Source organism: Protopterus annectens, chromosome 6.part1 (genome assembly GCF_019279795.1).
Source record: "Protopterus annectens isolate FY-2018-M chromosome 6.part1, PAN1.0, whole genome shotgun sequence".
Lineage (NCBI taxonomy): Eukaryota > Metazoa > Chordata > Ceratodontiformes > Protopteridae > Protopterus > Protopterus annectens.
Window position 1 is genome coordinate 430,825,783 of NC_056738.1, and position 14,592 is coordinate 430,840,374.

Genomic DNA, 14,592 nt, shown 5'->3' on the forward strand with positions numbered 1-14,592 from the left:
CCTTAAAATTTTTTCAAAATTACAAAAAAAACCCCACTAAAAGGATAAACTGACCAGGAAAAATTATGACATGTCCTTCAGAACTACTTTGCAAAACTTTCTCTGCTTCCAGACTGCAGATCCAGCTTTCACTGTTTTATAAAGGTGTGACTAGAAGTCCAGCTGACAACCTCAGCTGTTACTCTGGATAGATATTTTTGAAGAATGCTGCACTGGTGACTGCTGCTCTTGCACACTAAACCATGACCTGGTGAGCCATGTTTTCCATTAAGTAAAGCTGCTGGCCAGTCAAATGGAGAGACTGTTTTGACACCAGTCTTCCACGTTTGCTTGAGATTAATGAGATTAAAAGTAGTCCATCAGTCCACCCCTGGTTCTGAAGGGATTCAAGTCGTCTGTGGACTTTCACAGTGCACTAAATCTTTTTGCATTTGTTCTGAGATTTAGTGTGAAACAGAGTTGACTGGTTAAAGGCGAGGTCAGAGACCATGTTGGGTACAAGGACTAGTCCTTGAAAATAATCAGTCTTAGTGGAATATTGTAGGGTTCTCTGCACGTCAAAGTTTGCAGCTATGGAAATATTCTGGATGAGGTGGCATCAGCTGAGAAGACAGTCTTACCAAAGAGACATTTGAGGCTATGTGAATTGGTAAATTCAAAGGCAGTAAAGAAGCTTTTCCAGCATAAATTTCAAACTCCAATGGACAGGAATGGACTTCCTTGACAGCCTCTACTGTAGGTGGCTTTTCAGGACCAATTTAACCATAACAACTGAGGAAAGAGGAGGCAGGTCAGGAAGTAACTATGCAAAAAACAGTCAACAGATTCCACTTGACAAATGTAGAGGAGAAACTTGGTGAACCGCTGTCAATTGCATAAGCGGGCTCAGTCCCTGACACTTTTCAGTCATAAACCAGGCCACAACAGCAAAGATAAATATAACTTACATACATTTGGACAACTTCTATGTAGCCAATCAAATAAGTTTTTGTGATGAAATCAAACTGGAGTACCTAGATAAAACACAGAGGCAAATGAAGAAGATGCAAATAGGGAACAGAAGCCATGACAGAACTGCAAGCCTTGCAGCAGTGAGAAAAACGTCTGTCCGCTGTGTCACCATGAATCCCCTATTAAACGCACAAGGTCCATATTCCTGCTGCTACACCAGACAGACCATCTCTTCTACCTTCCTATGTATGACCACCTCGTGCTGTGTCTTTAGCAACACATGTACCACTCAACCTTGTATCTTCTATAGGCTTGAAGGTTGGGAGATTTAAAGCTGCAATATTAGAGAGCTTTCCTGCTGGCTTAGATGGCCGCAAAGCAATGAACAGCTCTTCCTGAGACACAAGGACCAGATAAAGTACAGTCCTCGTGTTAGAACTTCCGATGATCGCAGATGTTATAGTAGTTTCACTGTTGCAGTCACTGATTCACTTCTGGTAAAGCCTGCCATGCAGGTAACCTGTGGAGAGGCAGTCTTACAAAGCTACCCCCCCCCAGTGCTTCTGCCAACACAGCTTCCAGCACCAGGATTAATGGTATTATAAAAGGTTCACTGTCTCATGCCATCTTCAATTCTTTCTTACCCTGGCAAGCCAGAGGAGGATCCACATAGCTTCTATATCAGCTTGTCCACCCCAAGGTGCCCAGTCTGAAGACTCCAGAGACAAAGAGAGCGAGATAGATATAAAGATGACGGGAACAAACCTGGGGAGCCCTCCCATTTCCAGGATAAATAATGGGGGGATTATAACGAAATGTCATCAAAACCCAAGAAAAGGAGAGAGAGAGAAACCATTCACTGTTGTAGTCTTTACCTTTGGGAAAATTCCCTAAGAAGTGAAGAAAAAAAGGCTGGTTGCAAAATGAGTTGGAGATTAGCCATTGCAACACAGCAGAAGCAAATCCTGCATTAATTCTAAAAGTTGCCTCTAGGCTGCAGTGTTAGGAAAAGGCATGGACATAGAATCAAGTAGCTGATTCACAAACTGCTTGGGTAGACGCATACCTCTCTGAACTATATGAAATTACATAATGGCATTTCACAGATAGGTACCAGTCTTGCACTGAGCAGCATTCTACCTTTAGCAAGGATGAACATAAAATGATTGATTTTAATAATTGGATTAGTTTCTGGTGTCACTCCAGGGGGACTGAATATCTGTCAGCATGGGAGGACATTGTCAACATACCACGTTGCTTTGCCAAAGAGTCCCCTCTAGGCTCTTGGACATTGGCTAAAACTTTATCCATCCCCCCATAGCCTTTCAGGCAATGCCAAAAAGACAAAACTACCAACACAGTGAAAAAGTCTACAAGCAACCTTAAGGTGCTACTTACTCAATGCTAGGGGCCTACCCTTCAAGCCCTCCTCACTCAGGAAAATGTAGACATCTGTGCCATTACGAGAAGCTGGTTTAAAGCTGTAGAAAGTACTTCTGCAGTGCAAGTCTACAGTGCCTTCCCTACATTTAGGCCAATAACAGCACAGACTGGGGGTAAAGGTGTAGGTGTCTCAATTTATGTTCCCTATAAACATACCTTTAGGTTGGTGAAACCGGTTAATACCGTAGAGCTCATCCCAGTGCAACTCACCATACATAAGATCCCTTACCATATCTTGGCTGGCTAAAGGTCATCATCTATGCCCCTAGAGTCTCAGAACCCTTACCTAAACCTATGCCTGACATCTGGATGAACAGGGAGGTAATAAGCATCTTTTAAATCCAGTGTTATCAGGAAACTTGATGAATAACAGGAAAAAGGTTGCCAAGTGAAATAATTTTGAATTTGGGCATTATCACAAAAAGGCTTAGGAAAGAAAAGAAAATAAGAAGTTATGTACCTACCATAACGTTCCATGTTAGTTGTCTTCTCTCGCCTTCTTTCTTGCTTGATGGGTTCGGAGCCGATCCTCGGCTCCGACTCGGCACTTGCTAAGCTCGAGAGTCACTTTTACCAGCTCGAGGCAGCCCCATATCCCATGATGCAAGGCGGTAAGTACCCAGATCTCGTTTGATGACAAAGGGCAATAGCACCAAGCATAAACACTTCCCAAAGGAAGAAAGAAAGCCTACAGGATGGAAGAAGGACCAGCTCTAAATGGTCTTCAGCATAATAATTCCTTGTAGAAAAGGTCTGTCCAGGCCTGGGGGAAGGAGGGAGGATGAAGAAAGAAGGCGAGAAGACAACTAACATGGAACGTTATGGTAGGTACATAACTTCTTAATGTTAAGTTGTCAATCTCGCCTTCATTCTTGCTTGATGGGACCGTCCCTAGCACCTCTATCCTGGGTGGCTCAATGGAACAGACTCTTGAGGACTGTAGAGCCAAACTGGCTCTGTCCCTGGAGGCGAAGTCCAATTTGTAATGGGAAACAAAAGTATGAGGAGTGGCCCAAGTGGCGCTGCACAAATAGTGTCTAAAGGAAGTCTAGCTTGAAAGGCTGTAGAAGTAGCTAAGCTCCTAGTTGAATGTGCTTTAGGTTTTGAGCACAGCTGTTTTCCCCTGAGCAGATAAATTTCAGAGATGACAGAAGAAAGCCATCTAGATAAGGTCACTTTAGAGACAGGAAGGCCTTTCTTGTTATCCGCATAGGAAACAAAGAGTTGATCGGATTTCCTAAATTGTTTAGTTCTGTCCAAATAATATCTGAGTTGGCGGTGGACATCAAGATAATGTAGTTTTTGTTCCGATCTGTTTGAATAGTTTGGAAAAAATACAGGGAGATCAATGGATTGATTCAAATTAGTCTTTGAGGCGACCTTAGGCAGAAAGGTCGGATTAGTTCTCAATGATACTCTGTCTTTGTGAAAGACCAAATAGGGGGGTCGAACCGATAGAGCATGAAGTTCAGACACCCTCCTAGCCGATGTAATAGCTACTAGGAATAATGTTTTCCAAGAAAGAAATTTTAGGGAGCAAGAAACAGCTGGCTCGAAGGGGGGAAGAATCAAGGATGTCAGCACTAAATTTAGATCCCATTGAGGAGGAGGATTCCTGATTGGGAGGCTTTAGCAGGAAAATTCCTTTCAAGAAGGCTCTACAAAGCCTATGGGACATAATATTGTGATCTGCGATCCCGACATGAAAGTTCGAGATAGCAGCCAATTGAACTCTAACTGTGGAAGAAAAGGAGCCTGCATGAAAAATCTCCGCTAAGAAGTCCAAAACTGCCTGAACTGGGGCAGTGAAGGGATCAATATTCTTGGCTTTAGCCCAATAAGAGAAACGTTTCCATTTGCTTGTATAAATCCTCCTGGTAGAGGATTTCAAAGAAGCTACTATGATGTCTCTAACAGGGTTAGAGATCAAAGGAAGCCTGGCTAAGGAAGGAAGTGGAGCAACCATGCTGTGAGGTTGAGAGAATGGATAGACCGGTGCAGCTGACCGGATTGGTGAATCAGAAGATCTGGCACTGGGTCCAGATGCCACGGCTGCACCAAAAGGTGACGATGGAGGAACGGAAACTAAATTTGCCGAGGCCAATAAGGAGCAATGAGAACCATTTTGGCTCTCAAAACGGTAGCTTTCTGGATAACTTGAGGGATCAGGGGAAAAGGAGGAAAGCCATAAAGAAGTCCCTGGGGCCAATCCTGGGTCAGAGCGTCTCTGGGGGGATGGCCTGACAGAGGGTAGAGAGAGAAGAAGTCTTGGCATTTGCTGTTTTGGGGAGTAGCAAAAAGATCGCAACATGGGCGACCCCATTCCAGAAAAATCTCCTCCACTATAGATTGCTTGAGAGACCACTCGTGAGGCATGAGAATAGCTCTGCTCAATCTGTCCGCTAAAATGTTGGTTTTCCCAGGGATGTGCGTTGCTACCAGAAACCGATGAGAGGAGATCGCCCATTGCCAAAGTCTGAGCGCTTCTCGACACAAGGGGTAGGACTTGGTTCCGCCCTGTTTGTTGATATACCAGACTACAGACATGTTGTCTGTGTGGACTGCAATTGTCCCTACAGGAAGAAAGTCGTTGAGGGCTTGCAACGTTAAAAGCACTGCTCTCATCTCTAGGACATTTATGTGCAGGTGGTACTCGAATGGTTGCCACGTCCCATGAACCATCCTGCCCTGATAATGCCCCCCCCACACGATCAGGGAGGCATCCGTGGTGACAGTGGCTACCGGGGATGGGGGTACAAAGTGTCTGCCTTGGTGAATCTGGGGAGAAGTGATCCACCAAGCAAGATGATTTTTGCAAGTCTGTGTCACCAGAATTTTGTGACGCATTGGAAGTTGTTGGTAAGACCACTGAGTGAACAACATCCACTGAAGAAGGCGCATGTAGAAGCGAGCCACGGGAAGAAGAGTAATGGCCGCAGCCATGAGGCCTAACACCTTCAGAACCATTCTGGTCTGTATTTTCTTGTTGGCTAGAATGATCCTGACATGACTTTGAATGTCTGAAACTCTTTGGTCTGTAAGGGTAGCTGACATCCGAACAGTGTTTAAGTTTGCGCCTATGAAAGTAATAGACTGGCAGGGCAATAAGGATGACTTTTCGAAGTTGATCGAGATGCCCAAATGAGAACAAAGATTTATTGTGTAATCCCTGGCTTGAACAAGCTGATGCCTGGTGGTGGCTGACAGGAGCCAGTCGTCGAGATACGGAAACACCTGGAATCCTTGACGTCTCAGGTGAGCCGTGACCACTGCCATGCATTTGGTGAACACTCTGGGGGCTGTGGTGAGACCAAAGGGCAGGGCTCTGAACTGGAAATGACTGGACCCCAGCCGGCGGAGAAATCTCCTGGAGCGTCTGTGAATTTTTATGTGATAGTACGCATCCTGAAGATCTATTGAGCACATCCAGTTGTTTTTCTGCAAGAAGGGCAGAATCGACTGAAGAGTGACCATTCGGAATCTTGTCTTCCTCACAGACTTGTTGAGTCTGCTGAGATCCAATATTGGTCTCCAGTCTCCCGTCTTTTGGGGACCAAAAGAACCTTGAGTAGATTCCGGCTCTGAATGGTCTGTTGTAACTGGCTGAATGGCTCTTTTTGCAGTAGTTTTGAGACTTCTAACCCTGCAATTTCCCTTAGACCGGTGGTACATCTGGAAGGAATTTGAGGGATAGAAAGGACTTTCCTCGAAAGGAATTTTGTAACCCTCGGATATGATCGACTGTACCCATCTGTCTTGAGTGAGAGAACGCCAGGCTTCTGGGTACAGCGATAGTCTTCCCGACTGCCTCCAAGGAGGGACAGCCGGGCAACATCTCAGGGATGCTGAAAGGGCTTGTCAGAGAGAGACTCTCTGTTTCCCTGGTTTTGTGGACCCCCTCTGCCTCTAGAGCGTCTGTTGTTGTTACCCCTCTGCCTCTAGGGGTAAACTGACCACGTGAATCCGGCGTGACTCCTTGGGATTTATGGAACCACATTTTGCCACCCTTCTGTCCTTTGGGGTAAGGACTAGAAGGGGTGGAAAAACGGACTCCCACGGCAGAAAGAGTTTTGCCGTCCTGCTCACACCTGGTCAACGTTTCCTTCACTTGAGGGCCAAACAAAGCTGACCCATCAAAGGGAGAGTTTGTGAAGGACGCCTTAAAGGGATATGCAAAATTACATAGCCGCATCCAGGCTTGTCGCCTAAGAGCCACACCTGTACCTGCGGCCCTACTCCATCAGCAGCATACATCAGCCGCATGGAGGAGTTTGCAATGGAGTTAAGGGTTCCTAGCTGCGAAGCAATTTTTTCCTGAGCCCCCGAGCTGTAGGATCCTGCACAACTTCACCTAGCTCCTTAAGGATATCCCTTTGGAGTCTGGTGAAGTGACAAAGGTAGTTCAGCGAACGATAGCAAAGGTCGTTGAAGAAAACATCCGCTACCATATCTATCCATGGTCCTAGAGTCCTTATTAGGAGGATGGACAGGTACGGAAGGATCTGCAAGTTCCTTTTTGGTGGCAGCCACCACCATGGCATCAGCGGGACACCTTTGTAAGGAATTGCTTGTCCGACGGGCAGTAATAAATTTAGAAGGCCTCCTAGGGACAGGCTCTACAGAGTCAGGAGCAGCCCACGCCTTCGAGCAATAACCTGCATAAGGGGTCGAAGGCGGAGACACCCAGGAGGTGGAGGGCCGAGATCCAAACGCATCCAGGTATACTGACTCATCCTCAGAGGGATTATTGGTGGGCCAGTTTCCCCTCTGTCTAAGGAGTTCTAAGATGTCTGAGAAGGAGACATCCTCAGAGGGGGATCTTGGGGATCCCTCTGACTCATCTAAGTCAGTATCTGAAGTGATAGACTGGGGGGAGTCTACGTGTTTCCTCTTACATGTCCTCTTCCTCGGAGGATCCCGACAAATCAGGAGAATCCTCGGAAGAGGGGATATTCCCAGTGGGGAAACCTGAGGCGGAGGATCTCTGGGTCCTGGAGCAAGAGAAGTGGCAGAGATGTCAACAGGCACCATAGAGGGAGGAGCTAAGGGAACAGACTGCTGGCTGAGACCAGTGGCCAGCACACTCTTCATCACCTCAAGGCCCCCTCCCAGGAAGGTCCGAGAGAACCCACTCAAGAACTAGGAACTCCAGGACCCACCGAAAAGGAGGGCTCCGAGGCAGATGTCGGAGCCGAGCTCACCAAAGCCGAGGCTCCAAGGGGAAGAGCGGGCTCGGACAAGGCTCCGATGCCACTCGCCTCGGAGGAGACCAGGAAGCCCGGCCACGAATCCCTCTAAGGAAGGTCTCAAGAGGAGATAAGAGTAGAGGCTGAAGGAGCAGAAGGGGTATCTGTCCCTCAGCCATAGCAGAAACTATTCCCGAAGACTCCAACTCCAAACTCTGAGGTAGAGTCGAAGGAGGAACTGCAATGGGGTGTGGACTAATAGTCGTCTGCTGAGACAGGCTATGTAGCATTTGAGCCAGTGCCTGTGACTTTAGTAATCTACTGACCACTCTCTCCAAATCATGGTCAGAAAGCCTGGATGACCTTGAAGATCGGCTCCGATGGCTCCGCTCCGAGAGGAGAGGCGAAGCCGGAGCCGAAAGTATCGGCTCCAAGGAAGGGGACCTAGACCTCTTCCTCGAAGGAACCATCGTAGCCGATGAAACCACTGAAACTGTCGGAGCCGACAACTTATCGGCACCGACAGGTAGCTTCGATGCATCGGCTCCAGCCGGAGCCGATACGGCCATAAATGTAAGGGTGTCGGAGCCAATCGGAGACCGACACCGATGCCTGGCCCACATGGTGGTTGGAACCGATCGGAGCCGGCACAGATAGCCACCGGTGCCGAAGGTTTAGGTAACCCAGAATCGTCTCCAGCCGGAGCCGATCTCGACTCTGAATGAGTCGGAGCAGAGGCCACAGGCTTGGACACAGAAGCCTGGGCCTTGGAAGACTTAGAAGTCTTAGATGGGGCCGACTTAGCCGGAGAGCCCTCCGGCTTAAGAAGGACCCTCAAAATCAATTTATTTCTTCTTTCCTGCAGGACTCTCTGGCTAAAAGAATGACATATAGCACAGGAGTCCTGCAGGTGAAGAGGCCCCAGGCAGTAAAGGCAAGAAGTGTGACCGTCTGTCAGAGACATCTTCTGACAGCACGAGTCACACTTCTTAAAGCCTGACCCTTTCTTTAGACATGGTGATAAAACACACACACACACAACACCAGTCCAAGAAATTAAATTAAATATACCAAAAGGTATCAATGACACACACACACACACACACACACACACACACACACACACACACACACCCCCTAACAGGGGGGGGGGGGGGGGGGATGGGTGAAAGTCTGACTAAAAGTTATGAGGAGACAGGGAAATTTTCTGTCAGAAAGGGATTAAACTAAGTTAAAACTAATAATTTTAAGGTTTTTTGTAAAAAGGGGCTAAAATAGTAAAGTAACAATTCACTTACCAGGAGCTGGTAAAAGGAGGACCTCATCAGCGAAGCGGCAAACGAGATCTGGATACTTACCGCCTTGCATCATGGGATATGGGGCTGCCTCGAGCTGGTAAAAGTGACTCTCGAGCTTAGCAAGTGCCGAGTCGGAGCCGAGGATCGGCTCCGAACCCATCAAGCAAGAATGAAGGCGAGATTGACAACTTAACATCTTAAGATATCCTAGCTGCCTTTTTAGGAGCAGCTGGCTGACTGTTGGGAAAATTGCAGGAAGGCAGTCACACACACACACACACACACACACACACACACACACACACACACACACACACACAGTCAGACAAATGGATACAAGTTATGGAAACCTATTCTGTAACAGCTCACTGTAGTTTCTCAGGGACATGAGAAACCTCATAGTTCTCTCACTGAAAACAATGGCACATTCTAGAAATAGTGTCAAGAGAAAGAGAACCCCTACAGGAAGGATCAGAAACTGAGCTCTCTTTCAAGTCTGAATCAGAAATCTGAGGAGAAAAACCCCGCACTTGTCCCTTTATCCTCTTGTCAAGATTCAAGAATCGCAAGTCTCTTCAGTAAGGGAAGTATTCCTCTTTCTTTTACGAGAAGCTACCTCACAAGAAGGATCAATAGCTTGAAATAAACCCTTAACCAGATCCAGTAAACTACTCTTGCCTAAGGAAATCAGAGGAGAAATACATGCTTAGTTTCTGCTTCTTGTTGACAGAAAAAGAATGAGCAAAACAGTGCTATTAGTGGCAGCAGCTTTCCTATGGATAGGCACAATATTCTGACAAAACAGTTAAGTCTTTCCTGTGCCACCTCCCAGGGCCAACAAGAGTGGCTCGTCCACTGGGTCAGGATGCAGTCACACAGGGAGGGTCACAAGCTCCTCCCCACATACTTTGAGTGCTAGTTTCCTTTGGATACTGGTGAGGAGAGTTAGAAGCTTCTCGGGCCAAGGGGAGAAGACCCTGACTTTTGCCTGGACAAAGGCTCCACAATCTGCTCTAACCTCACCAGGGAAATAATGGGCCAGTGTTGGCTCTTACCCCCCTGAGAAATGATGGTCGGCAAGCAAACGAGCTGCAAAAAAGTAAAAGATACAGATTACAGTAAGTGCGCACACAGACCAAAACATTTCCATTACCCAAACCACTAAAAAAATACCTTCAAAGAGCGAAATGGTCGCCAGTTGCCTCTTATCAATTTTCCTTTTAGGAACTCTAATTTTCAAACGTTTCTTTGGCAATTACTGTTTACCACTTAAGAATACACTACAAAATCTGAGAAGTAACCCGTTCAGTTAGATCTAATTATGGCATACAGCTGACAAGACCTCCACTTAAATTAATCACCACTGAAAGTGCTTTTAGCAAAATTGTACCTGCTTGCCAAAATGCAATTCCAGACAGTATTAGGACAGTATCTGACCTTAAGACCTGCAAAATTCACCTCAAAAAACATCTCATTACAAGTAAGTGTAAATGCAAACACGACCCAGGCTAAATACCCCTAAAATCAGTGAGATCAATTTTCTCTACACCTTAGTTGCACAAACCTTAAGTTACCCTTTACAGAACAGTAAAAGGTTATTCAAGAAAATAATTCCTAATCAATGACTAATACTGAATTTACGAAATCTATAAATGTTTCTTGGTTGACAACAGTATTTACCCTATTATATGACTGTACAAGGTTTATCACAGTCTAGATTATCTTTAAATACGACTTTGATTAAAATTTACCATGTGATTGTATATACATTCCTATTACATTTGTTTGATGTGATTGCATATTGCCTTGTCTTCTGGCCTGGGGTCAATGCTGAAAAGCATCCCAGGACCAGTCTACCTACCCCGTTAACAAATAAAAATAAAATAAATATTTAGTGAATTGTTAGCAAATAAATGTCTCTGCCAAGTTGGAATACTGGGCTGAAAGCTTCTAAAGCAAGGAAAGCTCTAATGTGTTTTTTTTTTGATAGCCAAAGTGTATGACTAGAATGTGGAAATAAAGAGTTATCTAAAGTATTCAAGGTTATAGTACAAATGAAAGAAATAAAATAAGAGTGAAGGTCATTAAAGGAAATCATCGTAACGATAAAGATAATAAAACCGTACTTGTACTGAAATATGGCCATGGTATAAAAAACAAACTGGTTAGCATTTTCACGGGTAATTACCACCTGCTTCTTCAGACCAAATACCAAACTACTTTTGCAAACCAATTTTTATTGTTTATATATTTAAGTGTGCATAGACCAAGATTTTGCGTTATACTTTTATGTTCATAGTTATATAGTCGCTTCTTATATGTAATAGATAGGAATTTTACCTATACGTTAGTATTTGAAATATGTACTTTATCAAGTTATAATGTATATATACTTGGATCGAAGAAGATTGTGGATTTTTAATTTTACATTGCGTTTGCAGAAAGTGATCTGTTGTATAGACGGTCATTTCCTTTTAGGAGGGGTCTCCTTTAAGGGTGATTTGCTCGGCGAAATAAGGCTATGGAACACTGACTGAATAGTGATGTAATCTGATTGGTCAGTTTCAAATATGTATTTTATAAATTTGCAAAAGCACCAACCAGTTTTTAAATAATAAAGTTTTATACACGGGCTGTTTCAGTACGAGCACAGTTTCATCTTTATAGTTACGATTAGTTATTATACGTCCGTACTGTTAATTCTAGCAGCTGGTGTGATTTCTGTTTGGTCATTAAAGGAAAGTGAAGTGCAAGTAAACACAAACAGCACTACAACCAAACAAATTTTATTTCAAACAGCTGTAATATGGATGAAGTTCTGTAACTGTAAGTACTTATGTTTCTTTTCTACTACTTTTGTTAAGTAAAGATTCTGCCTGAATTTATCTAGTACAATTGACATGCACTACACCCAGTTTATTCACATAATCATTGGTTTTGGGTCGAATGACCTGCATTAGTTCTTAGTGTTGAATTTTTTTTTCAAGGGAGGATAAAATCGGAGGGCATTTTCTATCAGTCACACAGGAAAGAAAATGTATACCATGCATGGAGATTGCACAGTTTGTAATTTCTTTGCGTTTCTTGATGGATAGGAACGATTCTAAATAAAGATGTGTTTTTTTTTTTAATAAAAGGAAAATTAGAAAAGGAAATGATGTGGCTGAGCTGCCACTGGTTTCAGATGAACCAGTATACATTAAGACACTGCTGAGTTTTTTGTTGACTGGCAAAAAGCAATAACCAAACAGTGGAAGTCAGGATTAGAATCAAAATTAGACACAGTGAAAATTATGGATGGCTTAGTAGAAATTGTGCCTACTAGGGGAAATTAGCTTTCTTGAACAAATGACAGCTGTAGTCAAAATTTGAAGAGGAAAGTGGAGGCAAGATGAAATATAAGGGCTGGAGAGATACTGGCTTGCAATTAACATTAAACTACCAGGCAAAAGATAAAGAAGAAAATGGAAAAAAGATAAACGAGAATGCGATTCCAAAGACGTGTCTGGAGCATTTATCCCCGGACCTCTGCTGAAAATAAGCTCTGTCCTATTTGACTTTCCCAGTCAACAAATATACTGTCTGCTTACTAGATTTTTGATTTGCAGTGCATGTAATCTGTGAAATGTTAAAAGTGAAATTTCTGCTGATTGTGTAACTGTGTTTGATTAAAGTTGTATTCAAGGAGGCTTGGTTCATTATGGAGGATGAAGATTTAATATCCACCACTCCTTCTCCAGCTACTTCATGTACTTGAGTGCTCAGCCCTTTAACAAAGGTTAAAAGGCCACAACTCAGTACAATAACGACTGGTTAAACATTACTGATATCCCCAGCAGTGTAGAAAGCCTGACAGGCTTAAATAAGAGTAAACAATTGTGGAAATACAGTAAACGATATGCCCAGCAGTGTAGTAAGACTGACGAGCTTAAATAAGAGTAAACAACTGTAGAAATATAGTAACTGAGCCAAACTACAGAATTTGGTTGGAGGACAGTAGACATTAAACAAGTTTTAAAATATATACAGACACAAGTGGCATACAATTTTTGCAAGTAAAAACAATTCATTTTACTACTTGGTAAAATACCTGGTTTTGTCAGAGATCCACTCCTCGTTGATTTCTTCATGCATTCTTGGTAAAATCCTCATTACTTCTCCTGCCCGAGTGCTCACTACAATGTTACTGCCAACAGCATCTAAAACATCCACTGATTCAGTTTTTCTGTAAGTTAATAAAGCAAGGGCAAGATAACTTCTGAAAACTACCATACACACGTTATAACATTTCAAAAATCAGGCACCACTGTTGAAAGAACAATTTATTTAATATGCTCTGCTTTCAAAAGTTTTTCATTAGACTTTCTGGAAAGTGTATTAAATTTGTTTTTTTTTTTTTAAATCTTCAAATGATTTTTCAGTGACTTTACCTAGGATGGCTGGATTAAATTTGCTAGAAATAAATTAAATACTTCATAAGGGATGACTGCAATTTGACTAAGTGGCTTGGATAAAACAATATTCCAGGCAGGGCAGACAAGTTACACTGAGCCTGAGATGACCAAATGCATCTACTGAATGCAATGAAAGAATGCATGTTCTGAAGGGCAAGGAGGTAAAGTAGTAATGCTACCAATCTGAAAAAATATGAACTTCTTGTGGATTCTGTAGTCAGAAATAGAAGACAGTTCTAGTCAAATCTAACAGGAAAAATGAGAGCAACTGATGTAAATGAAGTTGGGCATGCATAGTCAGAATTCTCAACTTTCTTACGTCTAAAGAGTATGTTCCTTTTTGATACTTGCAGGATAATTCTTTACAGCACATCTTTTCTTGCAACCATAACCAGTGTAGAAAAAAAAACTCACTATTCTCTTGGAGGTACTACTTTTATAGCAGATGATGCCAGCAGCTTTTTTAGTACTGGGCTTGCCAAGGAGATCTAGTCTGATGTAATAGAAGTATTGCCACAAAGGATGGAAACTCAAATTCCATCCTGAACCCTGAAAAAAATCACCTCCCTCACCCAAGAGTCTGTGGTCAGGGCCAACCACTGTTTTTTCACACCTTTCTTCATCACTGCACTTTACTTGTAACTAGAAAAGACTGGAGGGATAAAGAAAGTTTCAGGAGAAAGGTTGAGACAGTCAAACTTAAGGGAAGCATTGTCTTGAAACTGAGACTAGTCAACATTAAGGGAGGCACTGTTTTAACAAGGAGGGGTGCACTACCCTTACCTCTCCCCTATTGCATGTTCTGGCTCTACATCCTCTATAACAACTTTTCTCAAAGACTCTTCTGCCTAAACCAGGCAATGACTGCTTCCCATTAAAAATATTAGGAAATTCCTAATGAGTTTATGAATAGGGAGTGAAATAACGGATCCAGCATTTTGCACACAAATACTTCTTGGGATGGATGGGAAGTAGGTGACCTGGTAGAAGCATCAGTGGCATCAGTCACACTTACTGGTGTATTTCTTTATCTTTAAAGAAGTCTTCACATGCGTTAGTAGGGTCTGTCTTAGGGTATTACCAATGATGGTCTCTGAAATCTTTAATTCTGTAAGAAGACATTATCTTAGTGCTGCAACATGTCAACATGTGCATCTGGCAAATAAAGTCCCAAAGGCAGAGAGTGGCCAGGCACATGCTTTTGCACAAAACATGTAATGCACTCTGCTTACCTTATAATCTGGTATGGAATTATTAGTT

General features: G+C 43.4%; 1 protein-coding gene across 1 annotated transcript in view; it reads right to left on the minus strand.

Moving 5' to 3' along the window:
* Window positions 1–14,592, minus strand: part of NDUFS1 (NADH:ubiquinone oxidoreductase core subunit S1) — a 1,309,138-nt gene that overhangs the window by 823,800 nt on the left and 470,746 nt on the right. Inside the window, exon 9 of the mRNA XM_044075860.1 lies at window positions 12,969–13,103. Within this exon, the coding sequence (XP_043931795.1) occupies window positions 12,969–13,103 (135 nt within the window). The remainder of the gene's footprint in view (window positions 1–12,968; window positions 13,104–14,592) is intronic.